Source organism: Pongo abelii, chromosome 19, assembly GCF_028885655.2.
Source record: "Pongo abelii isolate AG06213 chromosome 19, NHGRI_mPonAbe1-v2.0_pri, whole genome shotgun sequence".
In the NCBI taxonomy this organism is placed as follows: Eukaryota; Metazoa; Chordata; class Mammalia; order Primates; family Hominidae; genus Pongo; species Pongo abelii.
In genome coordinates, this window is record NC_072004.2 from 73,448,157 (window position 1) to 73,473,950 (window position 25,794).

At 43.4% G+C, this 25,794-nt stretch overlaps 1 protein-coding gene across 3 annotated transcripts in view; it reads left to right on the plus strand.

Moving 5' to 3' along the window:
• NBR1 (NBR1 autophagy cargo receptor) overlaps positions 1-25,794 on the plus strand; it is a 40,639-nt gene that overhangs the window by 235 nt on the left and 14,610 nt on the right. Inside the window, exons 1-15 of one of the 3 annotated variants that reach the window (XM_054546238.2) lie at positions 228-796; positions 4,469-4,579; positions 6,888-6,950; positions 8,343-8,361; positions 9,761-9,783; positions 15,175-15,369; positions 17,954-18,031; positions 18,496-18,710; positions 19,540-19,707; positions 20,302-20,511; positions 22,029-22,188; positions 22,283-22,573; positions 23,298-23,447; positions 23,912-23,987; positions 25,424-25,534. In XM_054546238.2, coding sequence (XP_054402213.2) covers positions 4,478-4,579; positions 6,888-6,950; positions 8,343-8,361; positions 9,761-9,783; positions 15,175-15,369; positions 17,954-18,031; positions 18,496-18,710; positions 19,540-19,707; positions 20,302-20,511; positions 22,029-22,188; positions 22,283-22,573; positions 23,298-23,447; positions 23,912-23,987; positions 25,424-25,534 — 1,861 coding nt within the window. In that variant the 5' untranslated portion in view covers positions 228-796; positions 4,469-4,477. 3 annotated transcript variants of the gene reach the window in all.

Here is a 25,794-nt window from a genome sequence, read left to right on the forward strand (position 1 = left end):
AGCAGCTGCGGTTACCTAGGGGTGGGGTCACGTCACACTAAGAGGGTTTGGGGAAGTTCAAGGGAGGAATCATGCAAAGAAGAGGGGCGACTTTTTCCGGGTTTCGGGACAGCTAATCTTTTTAGCGACAGGATAAGAGAGCCCTTCATGTTCAGAGGGATCGAGTTGGCGAGAAGCGCCGGAGAGTTGGAGAGTCTGTGGGTCAGAACATCCGGCTTCTACTGATGGAAGGCCACGAGTCCCCAGTGGAATGAGGGCCTACGCAAAGAAAATGAGAGAGAGCCCTCGGGGTAGTGACACTGTCTTGGGAATATGCAGTGCTAGGAAACGAAAACTGGAAGACTAGGATGAACTCTGCAAGTAAAAAAATGACACTACTTACACATCCTTCTCATCCCATCCTCCTTTTTTCGAGACCTTAAAGAGATCTCCTTGGTTAGGGACCTTCGGTTTTGGAAAGGCACTGTTTTTCCTTTTTGTCAAACACTCAGCTTTCAGGCCGCACTTTTTTGAGACAGAGTCTCGCTTTCTCAAAGACCAACCCAGGCTGGTCTTGAACTCCTGAGCTCAAGCGATCCTCGTGCCTCGGCCTCCCAAAGTGCTGGGATTACAGGCATGAGCCACCGCTCCCGGCCTCAGGTCACACATTTTAAAGCCTGGATAACTTGGCTTGTAAAGGCCTCTGGTGGAGACAGTAATCAAAGCTCAGGTTGCCAGGTCTGTTTCATTGAAGGGATTTTGTTGAGGCTGAAAAAAAAAACGACGTGGAGGAAAAGCTAACTTGTGCCAAGCAAAGGTGAGTCAGTGGCATGGACTTAACAATAATGCCAGTTATGAAAGCTGAAGGCCTAGGACCCAGCTATCTGACTCTACTGGCTGTAGACCTAAGGGGCAGATAGGGTTAACCATAGCTTTGGTGTTCACACACGTTTAAGATTAATGCTCCTGCTGAAAGAATTTTTTTACATGTCAGCCAAAGAGAGTTCCTTATGAAGACCTGGATATGATCCAGCTAAGCTAGAATCTCCCACTTCCTGTTTTCTCTTAGTTGGCCCACCAGCTGGAGGAGCTCCAGAGTACCTAAATTAATTTCCAATTGTGTAATTTGAGAAAGAGAGAGGAAGATTCATTTCCTTCACAAGTAGGGAAGTGTGTTTCTTGAAGTTGGAAAGTGCAGAATATCCACTTTTGGCGGACTGAGTCACTTCATTTCCCTGATTTTTTGCCTAAGGTCCTGGGGAATTGACAAAGATTCTCAAATTTTAAGGACCCCGATAATTACATTTCATATGAGTGAATACTAGATGTCAGCAGGATTGTTGTTAAGAGACTAATATTATTTTGGTGGTGAACTTGGTTCTTGGTAGAAACAAAGAATGGAGAAAATTGGGGGATAATTGTCTTAGGGTTTCGAAAAAGTGCCTTTAAATTACAGTCTTAATTGTAGTATTTTACAGGACAGTGCATTACATTGTGGAAAACAGTACAGGTTTATGGTTCTAAAGACTGGTTTATTATTATTATTGTTATTATTTATTTATTTATTTGAGACGGAGTCTTGCTCTGTCACCCAGGCTGGAGTGCATTGGCGCGATCTCGGCTCACTGCAAGCTCCGCCTCCCGGGTTCACGCCATTCTCCTGCCTCAGGCTCCGGAGTAGCTGGGACTACAGGCGCCTGCTACCACGCCAGGCTAAATTTTTTGTATTTTTAGTAGAGACGGGCTTTCACCGTATTAGCCAGGATGGTCTCGATCTCCTGACCTCGTGATCCACCCACCTCGACCTCCCAAAGTGCTGGGATTACAGGCGTGAGCCACCGCGTCCGGCCCTATTATTTTTTAAAATGTTTAATTGAACTTAATTTTTTTAAGGAGACAGGGTCTGGCTTTGTTGCCCAGGCTGGTCTTGAACTCCTAGGCTGATGATCCTTCCGCCTCAGCCTCCCAAAGTGCTAGGATTACCAGCATCAGCCACCACACCTGGCCAGTTTTTTATTTTATTTTATTTTTGAGAGAGAGTCTCGCTCTATCACCCAGGCGGGAGTGCAGTGGCATGGTCTTGGCTCACTGCAACCTTGCCTCCCAGGTTCAAGCAATTCTCCTGCCTCAGCCTCCTGAGTAGCTGGGATTAAAGGCCTGCGCCACTACACGCAGCTAATTTTTGTATTTTTAGTAGAGACGAGGTTTCACCATGTTGGCTAGGCTGGTCTCAAACTCTGGACTCAAACGATCTGCCTGCCTCTGCTCCCCAAAATCCTGGGATTACAGACATGAGCCACTGTGCCTGGCCTTTATTATAATATTTTTTGTATTTGAATGACATTTTGAAAGAACTTGCGTACACATTTTTAATTTGATCCTTATGGTAACACTGTGAGATAGGCAAAGCAGACGTATTAGACCTATTTTATAGGTTAAAGAACCGAAGCTCAAAAGCGAACTGACCTGCTCACAGTTTTATGTCTAGTAATGGGCCTGAGGTATGTCCGGAAGCTAAATCTTCCCAGGTTGTGTGCTCCTCCGCCTCCCCTCTGCCCACCCCCCCTCCCCGCCGCCGCAGACCACGCTGTAAATCCCTGGGACTTAATCTTGTTCCTCTCAGCCTAAGCTATTTTTTCATAAAGTCATAAAAACCAATTAAATGTAACCATTCATCAGTAAACAAAATCCTTAATTAAAAATATAATGATCAGAATAGAAATCTGATTAAGGAATTGTTAACTTGTTAGGCATGATAATGATATCTAGACTGTTTTTAAAAAATTCTTATCTTTTAGAGGTACATACTCAATTCTTAATGGATAAAAGCATAGATGTCTGTCAAAATAATCTAGTAGGGAAAGGGTATTGCTGTAAACCTTTGGTTACAGCAAATTGGTCCTGAGTTGATAATTATGGAAGAAGCTAGCTTATGGGTCCATAGGGATTCATTATATTCTGTCTACTTTTGTATAGATTTAAATTTTCCCATAAAAATATTTTAAAAAATAGTCCGGGCATGGTGGCTCATGCCTGTAATCCCAGCTCTTTGGGAGGCCGAGGTGGGTGGTATCATGAGGTCAGGAGATCGAGACCATCTTGGCTAACACGGTGAAACCCCATCTCTACTAAAAGCCAGGCTTGGTGGCGGGTGCCTGTAGTCCCAGCTACTCGGGAGGCTGAGGTGAGAGAATCGCTTGAACCCAGAAGGCGGAGGTTGCAGTGAGCCAAGATTGTGCCACTGCACTTGAGCCTGGGCAACAGAACAAGACTCTATCTCAAAATAAATAAATAAATAAATAAATACAATAATAGAAAATAATTAGATTATTATAGTTTGGTTAAAACATTAGTTGACTATGGTCAGTTCATTGCTGGGGCAGAAGTGGGGGATGCAGGGATATATGTGAATGAGGATAGCCTTGAGTTGATTGTTGGTTTAACTAAGTGTTTATTACTCTCCACTTTTATATATGTTTGAAATCCCCCATTTAAAAAATCAGTACAAGGCCAGGCGCGGTGGCTCACGCCTGTAATCCCAGCATTTTGGAAGGCCAAGGCAGGCAGATCATGAGGTCAGGAGATCGAGACCATTCTGCTTAACACGGTGAAACCCCGTCCCTACCAAAAATACAAAAAAAAAAAAAATTAGCCGGATGTGGTGGCGGGCACCTGTAGTCTCAGCTACTCGAGAGGCTGAGGCAGGAGAATGGCGTGAACCCGGGAGGTGGAGGTTGCAGTGAGCTGAGATCGCGCCACTGCACCCCAGCCTGGGGCGATAGAGTGAGACTCCGTCTCAAAAAATAAAATAAAATAAAATAAAATAAAATAAAAAAATCAGTAGATTGTGAAAAAACATAGTAACTTGGATGGAGGGCATTGAATGCTACCTCTGTGTAGTTCTTGGCTAGTGTTTTGGCCCGAAGTTCTTAAAACTGATAGAAAACCTAGGTTCTCAAGTTAGGACAACCCTCCTTCTGCAAGAAAAATGTAGAATGTCATTCTCAAGTCGTACAAGAATACAAGTTCCCTGAGGGCAGAGACCTTATCTCTCTTATCCATGTTGGTATGTCCTGCTACTAGTAAGTGTTTGTTTAATAAACCAGTCATCATAAAGTACCATAAAATATTTAAGGATTTTACAAATGCTAGATGATTTCTGGGAATGTGGTCAAAATTTAAATACTCTCAGCATACTTCTGTTTCTAATGTGGAAGTTCCTAATAACTTCAAGATTAATTTTTGTGACTTAAGTACAAGTCTTTATGGCGTGGTTTTAGCCTATCTTTCTTTCCTGAAACAATTCCTATTTAACAGTGATGGTAAGTTCCGTAAGAGCAGGGACAGTGTTTCTTTTGTTCATTGCTGTGTCTCCCAAGCCCAGCCCATATTGGGTCCTCACAAGTATTTGCTGAGTGAACTTTTAGTGCAACTTATAGAACCCTTTCTAATGTGTTTTTCTCTCTCCCACCAACCTTCTCAACCCTAGCCTCACAGCATGGAACCACAGGTTACTCTAAATGTGACTTTTAAAAATGAAATTCAAAGCTTTCTGGTTTCTGATCCAGAAAATACAACTTGGGCTGATATCGAAGCTATGGTGAGTGTTACTTTATTTTGTTTCTCCTTGGTTTAAGCATGGTTATTTTTTCCAAAGGTAGCTATTTTTAGCAGTGTTGTTTCATAGCTGTGAAGTCTGTCATAGTTACCATTTCTGGGCCTTTTGGAAAATTGCTTTTGATAGGGTTTCAGTATTCATATATGAGATGTGCCCCAATAAAGGGAACCAACACATAAATTTCCTTTTGAACATTTTAGAAAGGGAAGGTAAAATTGTTTTTAGTGAGATAGGATTTAGAAAACCTATTAATTTTAGAAACAGTATGAGGAGTGAATTGGTGTGGGCTCCACCCCAACCAGATCCCAGGGAAATGTTCTCTTGTGTGAGGATATGACTTGTGTTTTGCACAAGGATATATATGACTTGTGTTTTGCACAAGGATATATATGACTTATGTTTTGCACAAGGATATATATGACTTGTGTTTTGCACAAGGATATATATGACTTGTGTTTTGCAAGGGCCTATCAATTGTTTTTATTGCTAGGTCAGAGGTTGAGTATCTCAAAGTTGAGCAGGAAAAACTTTCATACCTGCTTAGACAGCAGTTCACCTGTTCCGTTTTTTTGCTAAGGCTTTTCCTCCTCTTGGTTTGCCCTTTGTACTCTTCTTTTTTTGTTCAGTTTGCAGTGGTGAATGTTTTACTTCCTGTGTTGACTGTGTTTCTCTCTGAAACCCTTTGGTAAAAATCTACGTCTACCTGGTTATATCTGATGATAACTAAAAAGGGAAAGAATTGGTAGATCTTAAAAGATGATCTGAGGTAGTTTTCTGCCTTCCAGCAAATACCTGTTCATACTGTCCTAACAGTGACAGTGAGACCCATCTCAGAAAAAAAAAAAAGATCGGATTCAGAAAGAAGTTAGATCTTGTTTGCCAAAAGATGTGAAAATCAGTTATCTTTCTTTTCCTAGTAGTTAAATGAGCTGACAGCTTGCCTTTTTTCTTCATTGTAAATTTTAAATTGTAAAATTATAATACATGCCCATTTTAAGAAGAGAAACCATCTCAAGCAGTTAATAGCCCTCCACTCTCCCTCCCCTCATCTGTCACTCCCACCTCTTTTGGGTAACCAATGTTAACAGCCCTGTATGTACTTTACATTTTCCATGTTCATGCAGATATCATACTAGGATCATACTATAAACATTATTTGGCTGGGCACAGTGGCACACGCCTGGAATCTCAGCACTTTGGGAGGCCGAGATGGGTGGATCACTTGAGCTCAGGAGTTTGAGACCAGACTGGGCAACATGGTAAAACCCCATCTCTACCAAAAAAATACAAAAATTAGCTGGGCGTGGTAGCAGGCACCTGTGGTCCCAGCTACTCCAGAGGTTGAGGTGGGCGAATTGCCTGGGTGCTGGAGGTTGAGGCTGCAGTGAGCCAAGATCGAGCCACTATAATCCAGCCTGAGCGACAGAGTGAGACCCGACTCAAAAAAAAAAAAAAACTTTTTCTTTTTTTTTTTCTTATCATGAAACTTCAGGAGATATCCATCTATACACATAACTTATATACTGTTCTACAGGATAAACTCTGTCCTATACAAATGTGAGATTAATGGGTCACAAAGCATTTTATTTGAAATTTTAATAGATTCTGCCAAACGCTTTGCAGAACAGTTGTAGCAGCACACAGAGATACATGACAATGTCCTGAAGTTTTGACAACACTGGATGTTATGGCTTTAAAAAACATTTGCTGTTCCCTACCCCACACCCCACCCAAAACACACACACACACACACACACACACACACACACACACACACACACACACACACACACACACACACACTCTTTGGTATTCTGATGAGATGTCATCTCATTGCTTCAATTTGCAGTGTTCTGACCACCAGAAAGTTTTAAAAAACATTTGCTGTTCCCTACCCCACACCCCACCCAAAACACACACACACACACACACACACACACACACACACACACACACACACACACACACACACACTCTTTGGTATTCTGATGAGATGTCATCTCATTGCTTCAATTTGCAGTGTTCTGACCACCAGAAAGTTTGAAAGTCTTCTGATGTATTTGTTAGGTGTTCTGATTTCCTCTTGTATGAATTTTATGTATATTTTTACCTGGGTTGTTAATTGTATCATTAGCAGTTTTGCTGATACTCTGGGTGTGTTGCAGATATTAACCCTTTGTTATGGGTTGTTATGGTTGTTTGTTGTTTGTCTTTTGATTTTGTGGGGTTTTTTTTACTTTGACTTCTGTGTACATTATAACCTGCCTTTAAATGTGTATCTCTTTTATAGGTAAAAGTTTCATTTGATCTGAATACTATTCAAATAAAATACCTGGATGAGGAAAATGAAGAGGTAAAATATATTATGGTACTTATTGCTAGGTGTTCAGAATAGGGATCTTATTTCTCCAGTGATATGGGCTTTAATAATTCAAAATAGTGTTTAGCTCATTTGTGTGGTGGTTTAAATATATTTGATAATTGAATATTCTAATTATTCTAATAATTGAATATTCTAATTGCAGCATCTGAGATGGAGTTGAGAAATGGAGAAGCAACACTGAAGAATATCTCAGAGATAACTTTCACTTTTTAAAAAAAAAGGAAACAGGGTCTCACTATGTTGCTCAGGCCAGTCTTGAACTGCTGGGCTCAAGCAGTCCTCCCACCTCAGCCTCCCAAAGTGCTGGGATTATAGGTGTGAGACACCATGCCTGGCCTGGCCTGAGAGAACTTTTTTTTTTTTTTTTTTTTTGAGACGAAGCCTCACTCCATAACCTAGGCTGGAGTGCAGTGGTGCGATCTCTGCTCACTGCAACCTCCAGCTCCTGGGTTCAAGTGATTCTCCTCTCTCAGCCTCCCGAGTAGCTGGGATTACAGGTGTATACCACCATGCCTGGCTAATTTTTGTATTTTTAGTAGAGATGGTATTTCACCATGTTGGCCAAGATGGTCTCGAACTCCTGGGCTCAAGCGATCGGCCCACCTCAGCCTACCAAAGTGCTGGGATTACAGTCGTGAGCTACCACACTGGGCCAAGATAACTTTTAAAATTATATAGTGACCTTAAGTTCACATATAGCACAAGCTACCACTTCGTTTATAATAATACAAATATAATGGCTAAGCTTTTTTTTTTTTTAAGAGGGTCTCACTCTGTTGCCCAGGCTGGTGTGCATTGGCATAGCTTGCTGCAACCTAGAGCTCCTGGGTTCAAGGAATCCTCCCATCTCAGTCTTCTGGGTAGCTAGGACATACCTCTGTGCCTGGCAAAATTTTTTAATTCTTTGGAGGGATGGGATCTCACTTTGTTGCTCAGGCTAATGGCTAAGCTTTATTGAGTGGTTACAGTGTGTCAGACTAGCAACAATACCATGTATTGAGTACCTTATTATCATCACTATTTTACTCATGAGGAAACTGAGGCACAGAGAGGTGAAAATAACTTGTCCAAATGCACAAAAACTTGGAAGTAGTAAAGTAGCGGTACAGTCCATACCCTCTGGCTATAGAACTCAAGCTCCTAACCGTTATATTGCACTGCCTCTTAATGTATCTGAAATAAAGGAGGGCACAGTAGATAAGCAATAAAATTTCTTAAGTGTTATTCATGACTAGCAAGTGATACGGAAAAGCTGAACGCTTGGCCTGAGTTTTTGTCTGTCCTATGGGGCTGGTCCTAGTAACAGAAATGCTCAACTGATGAGACACTTATAATTCACTGTTGCTTTTTTTCCTTTTATAGGTATCCATCAACAGTCAAGGTGAGTCCCTGAGAGAGTCTGTTCAGCCTTCTTTAAATTCTTAATCTGCTCACTGAGGCATTTCTATTTATACTCAAACCTTATTGCAGTATTAATTTTAGAGTGACATTGCACTGATGGACATTAGTTACCTAGGGGATTTTATTGTATAGCAGTTTTTTATATATAGGATGATGCCTTTGAATGGACCCTAAGGACAGCTTTAATGGGAGGTTCTCATATTTAAGATGCCAGTCCTCTGAAATTAATATGCCTCCCAGTTCAACACATATAAGTATTCCCATGGTGTTGCATTTGTTTCTGACTTGGCATATATATTAATATCAACTTATAAAACAAGTAGTATTCCAAAAGTTTATTTATCAGATGTTCAGAGCTTGGAGTGCATTTTCCCATAGGAACCATGTTATAATTGAAGATTAGTTTCCCAGGATAGCCCCTAAAATCTTAATTTAATCAGGCGAAATGATAGTATTAACACCGAACTCTCTTGAGTCCTGAACATCACAGTGCGTAAATGTGAGGGACCTGGGTTGAGATTTTGTAACTGGAAGATTCCCAGTAGTGATGAAAGAGGGATTTAAGGGGAAGAACTGATCTACAGTAGATGCTGTTTGCAACAAAAAGGGAGTTTGTCAGCAAAAAGATAGTTGCTGTTCATATATAATAAGCTAAGAATTCTTTAAAGTTAGGATTAGCTGTACATTTAACAAATTTTTATTGTATATATTGAAGGTGTACAACATGATGTTATGAAATACATATACAGTAATGCATCGCTTAATGACAGGGATTTGTAAGGAGAAATGCATCAATTAGGTGATTTTGTCATTATATGGACATCATAGAGTGTACTTACACAAACCTAGATGGTATAGCCTAGTACACACCTAGGATATATGGTATAACCTATTGCTCATTGGTTACGAACCTGTAGAGCATGTTACTGTGCTGAATACTATAGACAGTTGAAACACAATGGTATTTGCATATCTAAACATAGAAAAGGTACAGTAAAAATATGGCATTATAATCTTATGGGATCACCATCATACACGTGGTTGACCAAAATGTTAGATGGCAATGGTTACTGTAATGAAGCAAATTAACATATCTGTCATCTCATTATAGTGGCCCTGTGGTGCCCTGAGCCCTCCCCAGAAACCAGCCATAATCTACTCATTTAGCAAAAATCATGAATATAATTTACGATTATTTAACTATAATATGTTCCTCATGTTGTACAGTCCATCTTTAGGACTGGCTATCCTTAATCTTATGGAATCTTTGGTTCTTGAATGAATGAATGGATGTGTACAAAATAAAAATAATTTTAAAATAATAGAATCTTTTGGGGTGTGTGAAGAAGTATCACGGTGTGTATTTTTTGTCCTTTTAGGAGAATATGAAGAAGCGCTTAAGGTAATGGTTATTTAATCTCATTCTCAAATAATTTTAAAATATTATTATGGGTTGGTTTTTTTTTTTTTTTTTTTTTGAGATGAGGTTGTGCTCTGTCATCCAGGCTGGCATACAGTGGCACAATCTGGGGTTGCTGCAACCTCCACCTCCCAGGCTTAAGTGATCCTCCCACCTCAGCCTCCTGAGTAGCTGGAACTACAGAAACACGTCACCATGCCCGGCTAACTTTTTATATTTTTTGTAGAGACAGGGTTTCACCTTGTTTCCCAGGCTGGTCTGGAACTCTTGGGCTCAAGCAATCTGCCGGCCTTGGCTTCCCAAGTGCTGGAATTATAGGCATGAGCCACTGTGTCTGGCCTCAAATATTTATTGACTGAAACTCAAACCTGAATTCCATTAGTTATGGGGAGAGACTAATAAGTATAAACACAGTGAAACCTATTTATAGGGAGACTGATGAATGGGCACGACACTCAGCAAAAGGCAATTCATAATAAAAAGGTCCTTTTCAGTTATAGTCCCATCTCTTTGCTGGTCTTTGTGCTACTGTTCCAGTGTTTAAAAATACAAATACCTGGCCGGGCGTGGTGGCTCACGCCTGTAATCCCACCACTTTGGGAGGCCGAGGTGGGTGGATCACGAGGTCAGGAGATCAAGACCGTCCTGGCTAACATGGTGAAACCCCGTCTCTACTAAAAATACAAAATAGCCGGGCATGGTGGTGGGTGCCTGTAGTCCCAGCTACTTGGGAGGCTGAGGCAGGAGAATGGCGTGAACCCTGGAGGCGGAGCTTGCAGTGAGCCGAGATTGTGCCACTGCACTCCAGCCTGGGCGACAGAGTGAGACTCCGTCTCAAAAAAAAAACAAAAAACACACAAATATCTTCGCCGGGCGCAGTGGCTCATGCCTGTAATCCCAGCACTTTGGGAGACTGAGGCAGGCAGATCACCCGAGGTCAGCAGTTCAAGACCAGCCTGACCATGATGGTGAAACCTCATCTCTACTAAATACAAAAAATTAGCCAGGTGTGGTGGTGCATACCTATAATCCCAGCTACTTGGGAGGCCAAGGCAGGAGAATCGTTTGAACCTGGGAGGCAGAGGTTGCAGTGAGCTGAGATCACGCCATTGCACTCCAGCCTGGGCAACAAGAGGGAAACTCCATCTCAAAGCCAAATAAAAACCAAAAAATTCTTGATGCCCTTTTTTTTTTTTTTTTTTCCTAAAGAGGCTGGGTCTTGCTATGTTACCCAGGCCAGCCTTGAACTGCTGGGCTCAAGTGATCCTGCTGCCTCAGCCTCCCGAGTAGCTTGGGACTATGGGTGTGCACCACCATGCCTGGTCTAGAACTATGTTTTCTGGTTCACATTTTTCACCTCTTTCCCTCACTCTGTTCTCTCCTTTTTTTTTTTTTTTTTTTTTTGAGACAGAGTCTCACTCTGTCACTCAGGCTGGAGTGCGGTGGCGCAAGCGGTTCACTGCAACCTCCACTTCTGGGGTTCAAGTGAGTCTCATGCCTCAGCTTCCCAAGTAGTTGGGATTACAGGTGTGCGCCACCACACCTAGCTAATTTATTTTGTAGTTTTTAGTAGAGACAGGGTTTCGCCATGTTGGCCAGGCTGGTCTCAAACTCCTTACCTCAAGTGATCCGCCTGCCTCGGCCTGCCAAGGTGCCGGGATTACAGGCATGAGCCACTGTGCACAGCCTACGTCACTCTGTTCTCTATAGCCCATACAATCTTATGTTTAAGGCAGAGATGACAGCCACTTTTTGGACATGGAATGCTTTTTTTTTGTTTTTAGTTTCTGATTTTTAAAAATTTGTATGTTTAAATATAAAAATGTGTATAAAATGTGATGTTTTGAAATATGTATACGTTGTGAAATGATTACCACAATCAAGTTAATTAACACATCCATCACCTCAGATGTAGTTACCCATTGAATACTTTTTTTCTTTTTTTTTGCCACAGAGTCTCGCCCTGTTGCTCATGCTGGAGTACAGTGGTGCGATATTGGCTGCCAGCAGCCTACACCTCCCAGGTTCAAGTGATGTTCCTGCTTCAGCCTTCCTAATAGCTGGGATTACAGGCGTATGCCACCACGCCCAGCTAATTTTTGTATTTTTAGTAGAGACGGCGTTTCACCATGTTGGCCAGGCTCATCTCGAACTCCTGACCTCAGGTGATCCTCTTGCCTTGGCCTCCCAAAGTGCTGGGATTACAGGCGTGAGCCACTGCACCTGGTGTCTTTTTTTTTTTTGAGACAGAGTTTTACCATGTTGCCCAGGCTAGTCTTGAACTTCTAGGCTCAAGCAGCCCACCCACCTCAGCCTCCCAAAGTGCTAGGATTAGAGGTGTGAGCCATCACGCCCAGCCTCTTTTTTTCTTTGACATATGTGTCATTCCTTTTGTTGTTGTTTTTTGAGATGGAGTCTTGCTCTGCTGCCAGGCTGGAGTGCAGTGGTGCGATCTTGGCTCACTGTAACCTCCACCTCCTGGGTTCAAGCAGTTCACCTGCCTCAGCCTCCCGAGTAGCTGGGACTACGGGCGTGCGCCACCACACCCAGCTAATTTTTGTATTTTTAGTAGAGACGGGGTTTCACCATGTTGTCCAGGGTGGTCTCAATCTCTTGACCTCGTGATCCACCTGCCTCAGCCTCCCAAAGTGCTGGGATTACAGGCATGAGTCACTGGGCCCAGCGACGTGTGTCATTCTGTCATAGAGGCTGGAGCGCAGTGGTGCAATTATGGCTTACTGCCCCCTCAACCTCCCAGGCTCAAGCAGTCCTCCCACTTCAGCCTCCTGAGTAGTTGGGACCACAGGTGTACATCACCACACCTGGCTGGTTTTGTTTGTTTGTTTTTGAGTCTTGCTCTGTCACCCAGACTGGAGTGCGGTGGTACAATCTCAGCTCACTGCAGCCTCCGCCTCCTGGATTCAAGCAATTCTCATACCTCAGCCACCCTAATAGTTGGGATTACAGGCATGTGCCACCACACCCAACTGTTTTTTGTATTTTTAGTAGAAATAGGGCTTCGCTATGTTGGCCAGGCTAGTCTTAATCTCCTAGCCTCAGGTGATCTGCCTGCCTCAGCCTCCCAAAATGCTGGTATTACAGGTGTGAGCCACTGTGCCCAGCTACCACACCTGGCTAGTTATTTTTATTTTTAAAAAGTTTTTTTTCACTGACAGCACTTGTTAAAAAAAATCACTTCGATATATTTTTTTGAGACGGGATCTCACTGTCACCCAGGCTGGAGTGCAGTGGTATGATCACAGCTCACATAGCTGGAGTGCAGTGGTATGATTGCAGCCTTGACTTCCTGGGCTCAAGTGGTCTTCCTACCTCAGGCTCCTGTGTAGCTGGGACCAGGAAAATACTACCATGCTCCGATGATTTTTAAACTTTTTTTTTTTTATAGAGACAGGGCCTTGCTGTGTTGCCCAGGTTTGTCTTGAACTCCTGGGCCCAAGTTATCTGCCTCAGCCTCCCAAAGTGCTCGGATTACAGGCATGACTCACCTCTCATCACCCCAAAATACTGTTCTTTTTTTTTTTTTTTTTTTTGAGACAGAGTCTCACTTTATTGCCCAAGCTAGAGTGCAGTGGCGCCATCTCAGCTCATTGCAACCTCCGCCTCCTGGGTTCAAGCAATTCTCCTGTCTCAGCCTCCTGAGTAGCTGGGATTACAGGTGCACGCCACTATGCCCAGCTAATTTTTGTATTTTTAGTAGAGATGGGGTTTCACCATGTTGGACAGGCTGGTCTCGAACTCCTGACCTCAGGTGATCTGCTCAGCTCAGACTCCCAAAATGCTGGGATTACAGGCATGAGCCACCACACCTGGCCCCAAAATACTATTTTTATTGGAAAAGTAAATGCTTAATTATAGGACATATCTTTAAGTTTCTTGAGTTTTGTTAGTCTAGAATTAACCTTTTTGGAAACCTGAGTTAAGATTCCATAGAGAAAGTCTTATATAAAAACCAATTAGACCAGGCACAGTGGCTCACACCTGTGAGCCACACAGTGGCTGAGGCGGGCAGATCATGAGGTCAAGAGATTGAGACCATCTTAGCTAACATAGTGAAACCCCATCTCTACTAAAAATAGAAAAACTAGCTGGGCGTGGTGGCGCGCGCCTATCGTCCCAGCTACTCGGGAGGCTGAGGCAGGAGAATCGCTTGAACCCGGGAGGTGGAGTTTGCAGTGAGCCGAGATTGCACCACTGCACTCCAGCCTGGTGATAGAGCGAGACTGCATCTCAAAAAAAAGAAAAATAGTAACCCAGTTAAGGAAAATCTTACCTAATTTGCCATCTTAAAACCTACTTTTATGGGTTTTTTTGTTTGTTTTTGTGGAATAAAGCAACACAATACTTTTGTGGTTTTAATAACAAAACCAAGTTTGTGACCGGCCTGGGTAACGTATGACAACAAATTTTTTAAATTAGCCAACAGGCATAGTGACCCAAACCTATGATCCTAGCACTTTGGAAAGCCGAGGTGGGCGGAGCCCGGGAGTTCGAGACTAGCCTGGGCAACATCATGAAATTCCACCTCTACAAAAATACAAAAATTAGCCAGGTATGGTGGTGCGCACCTGTAGTCCCAGTTACTCAGGAGGCTGAGGTGGGAGGATAGTTTGAACTCAGGTGTCCAAGACCAGTCTGGGCAACACAGTGAGACTCCTGTCTCCAAACTAAAACAAAAACCTTAGCCAGGTGTGGTAGCATGCGTGTGTAATCCCAGCTACTCGGGAGGCTGAGGTGGGAAGATCGCTTGAGCCCAAGAGACAGGCTGCAGTGAGCCATGCACTGCATTCCAACATGGGTGACAGAGCAAATTGCCATCTCAAAAAAATAAAAATAAATTTCTAGGCTGGGCACGGTGGCTCACGCCTGTAATCTCAGCACTTTGGGAGGGCGAGGTGGGTAGATCACCTGACGTCAGGAGTTCGAGATGAGCCTAGCCAACATAGTGAAACCCCATCTCTACTAAAAATACAAAAATTAGCTGGGTGTGGTGGTTGGCACCTGTATGTAATCCCAGCTACTTGGCTTAGGCAGGAGAATTGTTTGAACCCAGGAGACGGAGGTTGCAGTGAGCCAAGACCGTGCCATTGCACTCCAGCCTGGGCAACAAGAGCAAAACTCCGTCTCAAAAATAAATAAATAAACAAATAAATAAATTTCTAGTTAACATTCTTACCAAAGAAATAGCAAGTTGAGTGTAAACATTATCTTTGTTGTTGGATTTAATAAAGCAAACACAAATCCTAGTATTTTCTAGCATAACTTACCACACTCTTGTGTTTTGATGTCTTTGAAATGTTATTTAGGAGAAGATAATCACATCGCACATTTTTGTTTCATAATGTATGCTCTTAGATGGCAGTTAAACAGGGAAACCAATTGCAGATGCAAGTCCACGAAGGGCACCATGTCGTTGATGAAGCCCCACCCCCAGTTGTAGGAGCAAAACGACTAGCTGCCAGGGCAGGGAAGAAGCCTCTTGCACATTACTCTTCACTGGTGAGAGTCTTGGGATCAGACATGAAGACCCCAGAGGATTCTGCAGTGCAGGTATGAAGGGTATGGCCCAGTCTATCCAATATCTTTTCTTTTTTCTTTTTTAAATAAAGCTGAACAGGTTTCTTTATTCTTTTATTATACTTTAAGTTCTGAGATACATGTGCAGAATGTGCAGGTTTGTTATATAGGTATACACGAGCCATGGTGATTTGCTGCACCCATCAACCTATCATCTACCTTAGGTATTTCTCCTAATGCTATCCCTCCCCTAGCACCCCACCCCCTGACAGGCCCCCGTGTGTGATGTACCCCTCCCTGTGTCCATGTGTTCTCATTGTTCAACTCCCACTTATCAGTGAGAACATGCTGTGTTTGGTTTTCTGTTCCTGAGTTAGTTTGCTGAGAATGATGGTTTCCAGCTTCATCCATGTCCCTGCAAAAGACATGAACTCATCCTTTTTTATGGCTGCATAGTATTCCATGGTATACATGTGCCACATTTTCTTTATCCAGTCTATCATTGATAGGCATTTGGGTTGGTTCCAAGTCTTTGCTATTGTGAATAGTGCTGCAATAAACATACGTTTGCATGTGTCTTTATAGCAGAATGATTTATAACCCTTTGGGTATATACCCAGTAATGGGATTGCTGGGTCAAATGGTATTTCTGGTTCTAGATCCCTGAGGAATCGCCACACTGTCTTCAAAAATGGTTGAACTAATTTACACTCCCACCAACAGTGTAAAAGCATTCTGTTTCTCCACATCCTCTCCAACATCTATTATTTCTTTTTTTTTGAAACCGAGTCTCACTCTGTTGCCCAGGCTGAAGTGCAGTGGTGCGATCTCGGCTCACTGTAAGCTCTGCCTCCTGGGTTAACACCATTCTCCTGCCTCAGCCTCCTGAGTAGCTAGGACTATAGGCACCTGCCACTACGCCCAGCTAATTTTTTTTTATTTTTAGTAGAGACGGCGTTTCACCGTGTTAGCCAGGATTGTCTCGATCTCCTGACCTCGTGATCCGCCTGCCTTGGCCTCCCAAAGTGCTGGGATTACAAGCGTGAGCCACCGCGCCCGGCCTCCAACATCTATTATTTCCTGACTTTTTTTTTTTTTTTTTTTTGAGACAGAGTCTCGCACCTTCGCCCTGGCTGGAGTGCAGTGGCGCAATCTTGGCTCACTGCAACCTCTGCCTCCCAGGTTCACGCGATTCTCCTGCCTCAGCCTCCCAAGTAGCTGGGATTATAGGCACACACCACCACACCTGGCTAATTTTTTGTATTTTTAGCAGTGACAGGGTTTCAGTATGTTGGTGAGACTGGTCTGGAACTCCTGACCTCGTGATCCGCCCGCCTCGGCCTCCCAAAGTGCTGGGAGTACAGGCGTGAGCCACCATGCCCAGCCCTGTTTCCTGACTTTTTAATGACTGCCATTCTAACTGGCATGAGATGGTATCTCATTGTGGTTTTGATTTGCATTTCTCTCTTTTTTTTTTTTTTTTTGAGATGGAGTCTCACTCTGTTACCCAGGCTGGAGTGCAGTGGTGCAATCTTGGCTCACTGCAAGCTCTGTCTCCTGGGTTCACGCCATTCTCCTGCCTCAGCCTCTCGAGTAGCTGGGATTACAAGCACCCACCACCATGCCCAGCTATTTTTTTGTATTTTTAGTAGAGACGGGGTTTCAACGTGTTAGCCAGGATGGTCTTGATCTCCTGACCTCGTGATCCGCCTGCCTTGGCCTTCCAAAGTGCTGGGATTACAGGTGTGAGCCACTGCGCCCGGCCTGATTTGCATTTCTCTAATGACCAGTGATGATGAGCTTTTTTTCATAGGTTTGTTGGCTGCATAAATGTCTTCTTTTGAGAAGTGTCTGTTCATATCCTTTACCCACTTTTTGATGGGGTTGTTTTTTTCTTGTAAATTTGTTTTAAGTTCCTTGTAGATTCTGGATATTAGCCCTTTGTCAGATGGATAGATTGCAAAAATTTTCTCTCATTATGTAGGTTGCCCATTCACTCTGATGATAGTTTCTTTTGCTGTGCAGAAGCTCTTTAGTTTAATTAGATCCCATTGTCAATTTTGGCTTTTGTTGCCATTGCTTTTGATGTTTTAGTCATGAAGTCTTTGCCCCTGCCTATGTCCTGAATGGTATTGCCTAGGTTTTCTTCTAGGGTTTTTATGGTTTTAGATTTTAAGTTTAAGTCTTTAATCCACCTTGAGTTAATTTTTGTATAAGGTGTAAGGAAGGGGTCCAGTTTCAGTTTTCTGCATATGGCTAGTCAGTTTTCCCAACACCGTTTATTAAATAGGGAATCCTTTCCCCATTGCCTGTTTCAGTCTATCCAATTTCTAGATTTATTTCTCATTGTCTTTGTTGTAAGATTTGCACATTTATCAGAGATTTGGGAATTATTGTGCTCCTCTCTCTGACTTTTGAAACTGGTAATAGTTTACTTCTGTAGAAGGGGAGCAGGCTAGAGACTTTGTTTTCCTTTAGTACGCCTTCATACTGTGACTTTTTAAAAAATTATATACTTGTATGATTTCACAAAAGAAAATTCAGAATAATACACTCCAGGAAAGTATTTTAAATAGAAAAAGTAACCTCTAACATCTCGGCTTGTGTTTTCTCCCAGTCGTTTCCACTTGCTACATGTGACACAGACCAGCCTCAAGACAAGCCCCCCGACTGGTTCACAAGCTACCTGGAGACGGTGAGTGTTCTCTCGCACTTGGGTTTTAACTGTGGTGTTGGCACAGGTGGAATGTGGAAGAAATAGATAACTGAACCCAGGTGGCTGCTGCCTCTGGTACAGGTGAAGAGTGGTAGCTTATAATTTCCAAACTTAGAACAGTTCCAGTCGAGAAAGCTCTAATCTTTGCAGTGAAGTGTCAGAAAAAGAGGGAGTCTAATTCTAAGCATGTAAGGGAGAGGGACAGATCTCTGCTTGAGAAAAAGTTAGAAATTTACTTATCAAAAGGATGTTTTGATATTTTCTTCGAACCAGTTTAGCTGTGGAAGGAATAGACCTTTTGCTATGCTTCTGTCTATTCAGTAGCAGTTGTTTATTGTGTTTTTGTATTATACCAGAGACAGGTTTTAGATCTATTGATATCTTCACACTTTTTTCCAATATTGGAACTGAGTTTTTTCCCTACCTTCTGCTCCATATTCTAGTTCAGAGAACAAGTGGTTAAAGAAACAGTTGAGAAGCTTGAACAGAAATTACATGAAAAGCTTGTCCTCCAGAACCCATCCTTGGGTTCTTGTCCCTCAGAAGTCTCAATGCCTACTTCAGAAGAAACATTGTTTTTGCCAGAAAACCAGTTCAGCTGGCATATTGCTTGCAACAACTGCCAAAGAAGGATTGTTGGTGTCCGCTACCAGTGTAGGTAAGCAGTTGCTTGGGAGTAGCTAGCTAGTGATAGACCTTACAGCTTTTACCTCCCTGGCTTTCTGTGTAGGTAAAGGGAAATTAATTGTACCCTGTTTCTGAGCATTAGATATTGTAGCTGTGAGTTGGAAGCACAAGCTACTCTTCACCCACATGCTTTGTGGGTTGTAACTGTTCAAATTGTTGTGTTCAAAAGTGCATTTGGATTAGCAAAGCCAGGCAAAATTATGTTCCCCTGAACGGACAAAATTAGATCACTAAGGGTAGTTCCTCGGTTGTTCCAAATGCCTTTTGTTGTTGTTGTTGTTGTTGCTGACGACAGGGTCTGTGTCACCCAGGCTGGAGTGCAGGGTGCAATCATGGTTCACTGCAGCCTCACCCTCCCAGGCTCAGACAATCCTCCCACTTCAGCCTGCCAAGTAGCTGGTATCACAGACACGGGCCACCATGCCTGCCTTTTAATTATTTTTTTAGAGATGGGGTCTCCCTATATTGCCCAGGCTAGTCTCAAACTCCTAGGTTCAAATGATCCTCTTCTCCATGGCCTCCCAAAGTGCTGGGATTACAGACATGAGCCACTGTGTCTGGCCCCATGTACTTTCACATCTTACCTTCCTCCCATAGATTTTCCTTTAAAATGGATATGGGTTAAGTGTTATTATGCTCATTTTATTAATGAGGAAAATTGAGGCATGGCATAGTCAGATGGCATGCTCAGGTTACCTGCTAGTTGGTACTGGAGCAAACATAGAAGTATGGTCTTATATCTCCCTACCCCAGGTACTTCCTATTCTGCCATTGTGTATTGTGCCATTCTTTCCCCACAGCCTATGCCCATCCTACAATATCTGTGAAGATTGTGAAGCAGGGCCATATGGCCACGACACTAACCATGTCCTGCTGAAGTTGCGGAGACCTGTTGTGGGCTCCTCTGAACCGTTTTGTCACTCAAAGTACTCTACTCCTCGTCTTCCTGCTGCTCTGGAACAAGTCAGGTAAAACCCTCTACATAGAGATGCTTATTCTCTGATTGACTTCTTGGTTCTGGTGACAAGGTATGAATCACAAAACTACAGATAGTCTCCTTAGTTCTGCTCATTTTCAATTGATGTGCAATAATGAAGACAGTTATCCAAAGTTAGTGAAATAGAAATAATAGCTGTAAAAACAAATTAAGAAACTAAAGTAGGCTGGGCACAATGGCCCATAACTGTTATCTCAGCAACTTGAGGGGCTAAGGTGGGAGGAGTGCTTGAAGCCAAATATTTGAGACCAGCCTGGGCAACATAGCAAGATCCCGCCTCTACAAAAAAATTTAAAAATTAGCCAGGCGTGGTGGTGCCTACCTATAGTTTCAGCTACTTGGGAGTCTGAGGTGAGCAGATTGCTTGAACCCAGGAATATGAGGTGGAAGGGAGCCATGATTACACCACTGTACTCCAGCCTACATGACAGAGTTGGACCCTAATTCTAAAACAAAAAAAGAAATTAAACTGGAAGCTGACACTGATGGAGATTGCAATTGGCTCCACATAGCTTCAGAATTTATTTGTGACTTTCTTTTAAGACTTGCTTTTATTATCTCACAGGCTCCAGAAACAGGTTGATAAGAACTTTCTTAAAGCAGAAAAGCAAAGGTTGCGAGCTGAGAAGAAACAACGTAAAGCAGAGGTCAAGGAACTTAAAAAGCAGCTTAAACTCCATAGGAAAATTCACCTGTGGAATTCAATCCATGGACTCCAGAGCCCCAAGTCTCCTTTAGGCCGACCTGAGAGCTTGCTCCAGTCTAATACCCTGATGTAAGCCCAGGGCTGGGGTGGGAGCCAAAACTTTAGGCCCAGCTCTCTGAAACTGGAACTTCAACCAACTTCCGTCTTATTTATTGGTAGCCCTTAACAGCCAAATCTTTAAAACTTTCCATTATCTGGTCTTAGTATTTTTTTTTTGTTTTTTGTTTTTTGTTTTTTGAGACAGAGTCTTGCTCTGTCGCCCAGGCGGGAGTGCAGTGGTGCGATCTCAGCTCACTGCAAGCTCTGCATTCGGGTTCACGCGATTCTCCTGCCTCAGCCTCCTGAGTAGCTGGGACTACAAGCACCTGCCACCACGCCTGGCTAATTTTTTGTATTTTTAGTAGAGATGGGGTTTCACCGTGTTAGCCAGGATGGTCTCAATCTCTTGACCTCGTGATCCACCCGCCTTGGCCTCCCAAAGTGCTGGGATTACAGGTGTGAGCCACAGCACCTGGCTTTTTTTTTTTTTTTTTTTTGAGATGGAGTCTCGCTCTGTTGCCCAGGCTGGAGTGCAGTGGCATGATCTAGGCTCACTGCAACCTCTGCCTTCCGGGTTCAAGTGATTCTCCTGCCTCAGCCTCCTGAGTAGCTAGGATTACAGGTGCATGCCACCATGCCCGGCTAATTTTTGTATTTTTTCAGTAGAGATGGGGTTTCATCCTGTTGGTCAGGCTGGTCTCGAACTCCTGACCTCATGAATCTGCCCGCCTTGGCCTCCCAAAATAGTGAGATTACAGGCGTGAGCCACTGCGCCTGCCTGGCGTGGTCTTAGTATTATTAAAAGGTGGTTTGGTAGTTTTTTGTTTGTTTTGTTTTTGAGACGGAGTCTTGGAGTCTCGCCTGTTGCCCAGGCTGGAGTGCAGTGGCGTGATCTCGGCTCACTACAAGCTCCACTTCCTGGGTTCACGCCATTCTCCTGCCTCAGCCTCCCGAGTAACTGGGACTACAGGTGCCCACCACCAGGCCCAGCTAATTTTTTGTATTTTTTAGTAGAGACACAGTTTCACCGTGTTAGCCAGGATGGTCTCGATCTCCTGACCTCGTGATCCATCTGCCTTGGCCTCCCAAAGTGCTGGGATGACAGGCGTGAACCACCGCGCCTGGCCAAGTTTGGTAGTTATTTTTGACACTTGTTTTGTTTCCTTCTTCAGAAAGATAGAAACCACTAAAGTTCAGAATGGCGGGGTCCCTCTCTTCATTGGAGGCAATCTGGAATTGAAGCAAAAGGAACAAATGTTTTAAAAGCCTGACTCTCTAGGTGTTGTATTTATAGGCCCTTTTAATTACTCTTACCATGACTTTTTTAGCTCAGGAGTGAGACCTATCCTTTGTTTTATTGTTTTAAGTTGGTCAGAAAATTTATTGTTTCTAATATGTGGTCCTATACTAGTAATATCAGTATTATTTTTAAGGCAAATGGGTTAGTACATTTTCAAGAGTCACAGTCAGACTCTCAAGCTAGTGTGAGGTATTCAGAAGCCTTCACACCCAACAGCAAGTGACTAAGCATCTGAATTTCTGTTCAGGCTCCCTTTGCAGCCCTGTACCCCCGTTATGCCAACGCTCAGTGCAGCATTTGTGGATGAGAATTTGCCTGATGGGACTCACCTTCAGCCAGGAACCAAGTTTATCAAACACTGGAGGATGAAAAATACAGGAAATGTAAAGTGGAGTGCAGACACAAAGGTAATTTTTCCCACAAAATGCAAAGATGAGGTTATTTGAAGTGGCAGAGTGCTCAGCTGATAAGCTTGCTTTCTCTTCTTACTGTTCTTTTCAGCTCAAGTTCATGTGGGGAAACCTGACTTTGGCTTCCACAGAAAAGAAGGATGTTTTGGTTCCCTGCCTCAAGGCCGGCCATGTGGGAGTTGTATCTGTGGAGTTCATTGCCCCAGCCTTGGAGGGAACGTATACTTCCCATTGGCGTCTTTCTCACAAAGGCCAGCAATTTGGGCCTCGGGTCTGGTGCAGTATCATAGTAGATCCTTTCCCCTCCGAAGAGAGCCCTGATAACATTGAAAAGGGCATGATCAGCTCAAGCAAAACTGATGATCTCACCTGCCAGCAAGAGGTGAGCATTGACTGACAGGCTTTGGCCTAGTATCCAAATCTTAGTTAGAGAGGAGATGGCTAAAACTAAAAGAACCCACTCATAGCTGGTTGTTTTCCAGAAACCTTGAAAGGTTAGCATCTCCCCCCACCCCAACACATTTCTATGCTGATATTTGGCCTCTTCCTTAGGGTGTTTATTTTAGTGTCTTTAGGGTTTTGCTGCAGGTAGTCCTTGAATACTTTTGTACCTCTTTGTAATGTTGCATGGTCAGCCTGTTGACTGCACAAGGGAAAAAGGGGCTCCTGGCCTGGGCTGGCCTGTGGAACTGCTGAACTGATAGCTTTACTCCTTAACATCCATCTCTCCTGAAATACCCTGTGTATGTTCCCTAAATACTAATGAGGTCTTGCCCTGGTTGCTACTTAGTGCACAGTTTTTTAATGCAATTTCCCTGTATTAGTGGGGCAGAGTGTTTACTGCTTAAAGTTATCCAATGTTAATTTTCTGGTTTTGACTATTATAGTTAATATAAGTTGTCATCATTAGGGGAAGCTAAGTGAATGTGAATTCTCTCTGCTGTTTTTACAACTTTTTCTGTAACTGTAAAAATATATCAAAAACATTTATTAAGTTTTTTAAAATATGGAGGTACAGCAGCATTTTTATTTTTGGGGGCATTGTCAGCCTGCCTCTTCAGTTCTGTTGAAGGCCTAAAATTTGTCTCAATGGTTTGTCTCTATAGGAAACTTTTCTTCTGGCTAAAGAAGAAAGACAGCTTGGTGAAGTGACTGAGCAGACAGAAGGGACAGCAGCCTGCATCCCACAGAAGGCAAAAAATGTTGCCAGTGAGAGGGAGCTCTACATCCCATCTGTGGATCTTCTGACTGCCCAGGTGGAAGATTCAGCACTTTGAAGGGCAAGGGACAGAGGGAGAGAGCACAGGCGAGAAGGTGGTAGAGCCATAGGCGGTAATCAGGAAATCAGAGATATGCCCACTTTGATCTAGTCAGGTATATTTAATGGGAAGGAGATCACCCATGGAAGCAAGTTTGTAAGCTAGATGTTTCCTCTTTGAATTGGGAACTCAATCCTGTACTTCCCCACAAACTCCCTTTAGTTGCCTCTTCACTTCGGCCTAGCTAATTCTCCTTCATACCTGCTGCATTTTCTCTTTCCTGCTATTGGGTTATTTCAACATCTAATTCCCATTTAACTCTTCTTGTTTTCACTTGTCTGGGGACAGGCATGAATTTGAACAGAGTTGAATACAAAATGATGTGGAAATGGTCTACAAGTCCCGTCAAGACATGGCTCCAGCATGCACTCCAAACAGCCTAACATTGTCTTTTTTTATAGGATCTGCTGTCCTTTGAGCTGTTGGATATAAACATTGTTCAAGAGTTGGAGAGAGTGCCCCACAACACCCCTGTGGGTAAGAATGTCACTCATTTCATCTTGTTCATCTTACTAATAGGCATAAAAGTACCACAGCCTAGACACTGGTAGTGTTTTATTCTGAGGAAATGGCAAGGATTTCTCCCACAGTAGGATAGTAAAGCAGCAATCATGGATCCATTTTCCTTCTTTCCTGTCCTTTGTCAAAAGCAACAACATGCTGGGCATGGTGGCTCGTGTCTATAATCCCAGCTCTTTGGGAGGCCAAGGCAGGAGGATCACTTGAGGCCAGGGTTTGAGACCAGCCTGGGCAACATGGTGAAACCCCCATCTCTACAAAAATTACTTTTAAAAATTAGCTGGGTGTGGCCAGGCACAGTGGCTCGCGCCTGTAATCCCAGCACTTTGGGAGGCTGAGACGGGCGGATCACCTGAGGTCGGGAGTTCGAGACCAGCCTGACCAACATGGAGAAACCCCTTCTCTACTAAAAATACAAAATTAGCCGGGCATGGTGGCACATGCCTGTAATCCGAACTACTCGGGAGGCTGAGGCAGGAGAATTGCTTGAACCCAGAAGGCGGAGGTTGTGGTGAGCTGAGATTGCACCATTGCACTCCAGCCAGGAGAAGAGCAAAACTCCGTCTCAAAAAAAAAAAAACAACAAACAAATTAGCTTGGCATGGTGGCCTGCACCTGTGGTCCCAGTTACCAGGGAGACTGAAGTGGGAGAATCTCCTGATCCCAGGAGGCAGAGGCTGCAGTGAGCCAGGATTGTGCCACTGCTCTCCAGCCTGGACGACAGAGTGAAACCCAGTCTCAAAAAACAAACAAAAAAAGAGGCTGGGCACGGTGGCTCACGCCTGTAATCCCAGCACTTTGGGAGGCCAAGGCGGGTGGATTACAAGGTCAGAAGTTCAAGACCAGCCTGGCCAAGATGGTGAAACCCCATCTCTACTAAAAATACAAAAATTATCTGGGCATGGTGGCAGGTGCCTGTAATCCCAGCTACTCAGGAGGCTGAGGCAGAGAGTTGCTTGAACCTGGGAGGCGGAGGTTGCAGTGAGCCGAGATTGTGCCACTGCATTCTAGCCTGCGTGACAGAGCAAGACTGCATCTCAAAAAAAAAAAGCAATAAAACAAGTTCGTGCAAGGCTTTTCCACTATAAAGGAATCCTCTTCTCTTTTTTCCCTCTAGATATTTGTGTCCTTTTGTTCCTTTATGTTCATGGTTTTGTGTCTTGGTTACTGCTTTCCAGGCTAAATAACTGTGATTCTTCCTGCATTGATTGATCTGAGATATTTTGCATACTTACTGGTCTGGAGAAATTTTTTGTAACAGACCTCAAAGCATATCTTGGTTTATTTTAGCCCTGCGGGAGGCAAGAAGCCTACAAACTGCTACTTCTGGACACTGACTGTTGATGATATGATGCTTTCTCTTGATTGATGGTTCTCCTGTCTTCATTCTCCAGATATGACTCCCTGCATGTCTCCTCTGCCACATGACAGTCCTTTAATAGAGAAGCCAGGCTTGGGGCAGATACAGGAAGAGAATGAAGGGGCAGGATTTAAAGCACTTCCCGGTAAAGGATTAAACATTTGTAAAGTATTTGCATCCTCCCTTTCCATATCATACCCTATTTTACAGCTATCCCCTACTGACCCTACCTTAGCATGTAAATGGGCTTGCTTTCTGTAGCATCTCATGTTTTGAAGTCTCCTCACCTTCATGTGGCACAGATAGCGGCTATTCCTTGGTTTAGTTTTAGCATGGGTGATGACTGGTGAATGTTCCTCAGCACTTTAAACACCAAGTGCAGACAAAGTTTAGATAGCAGCTATT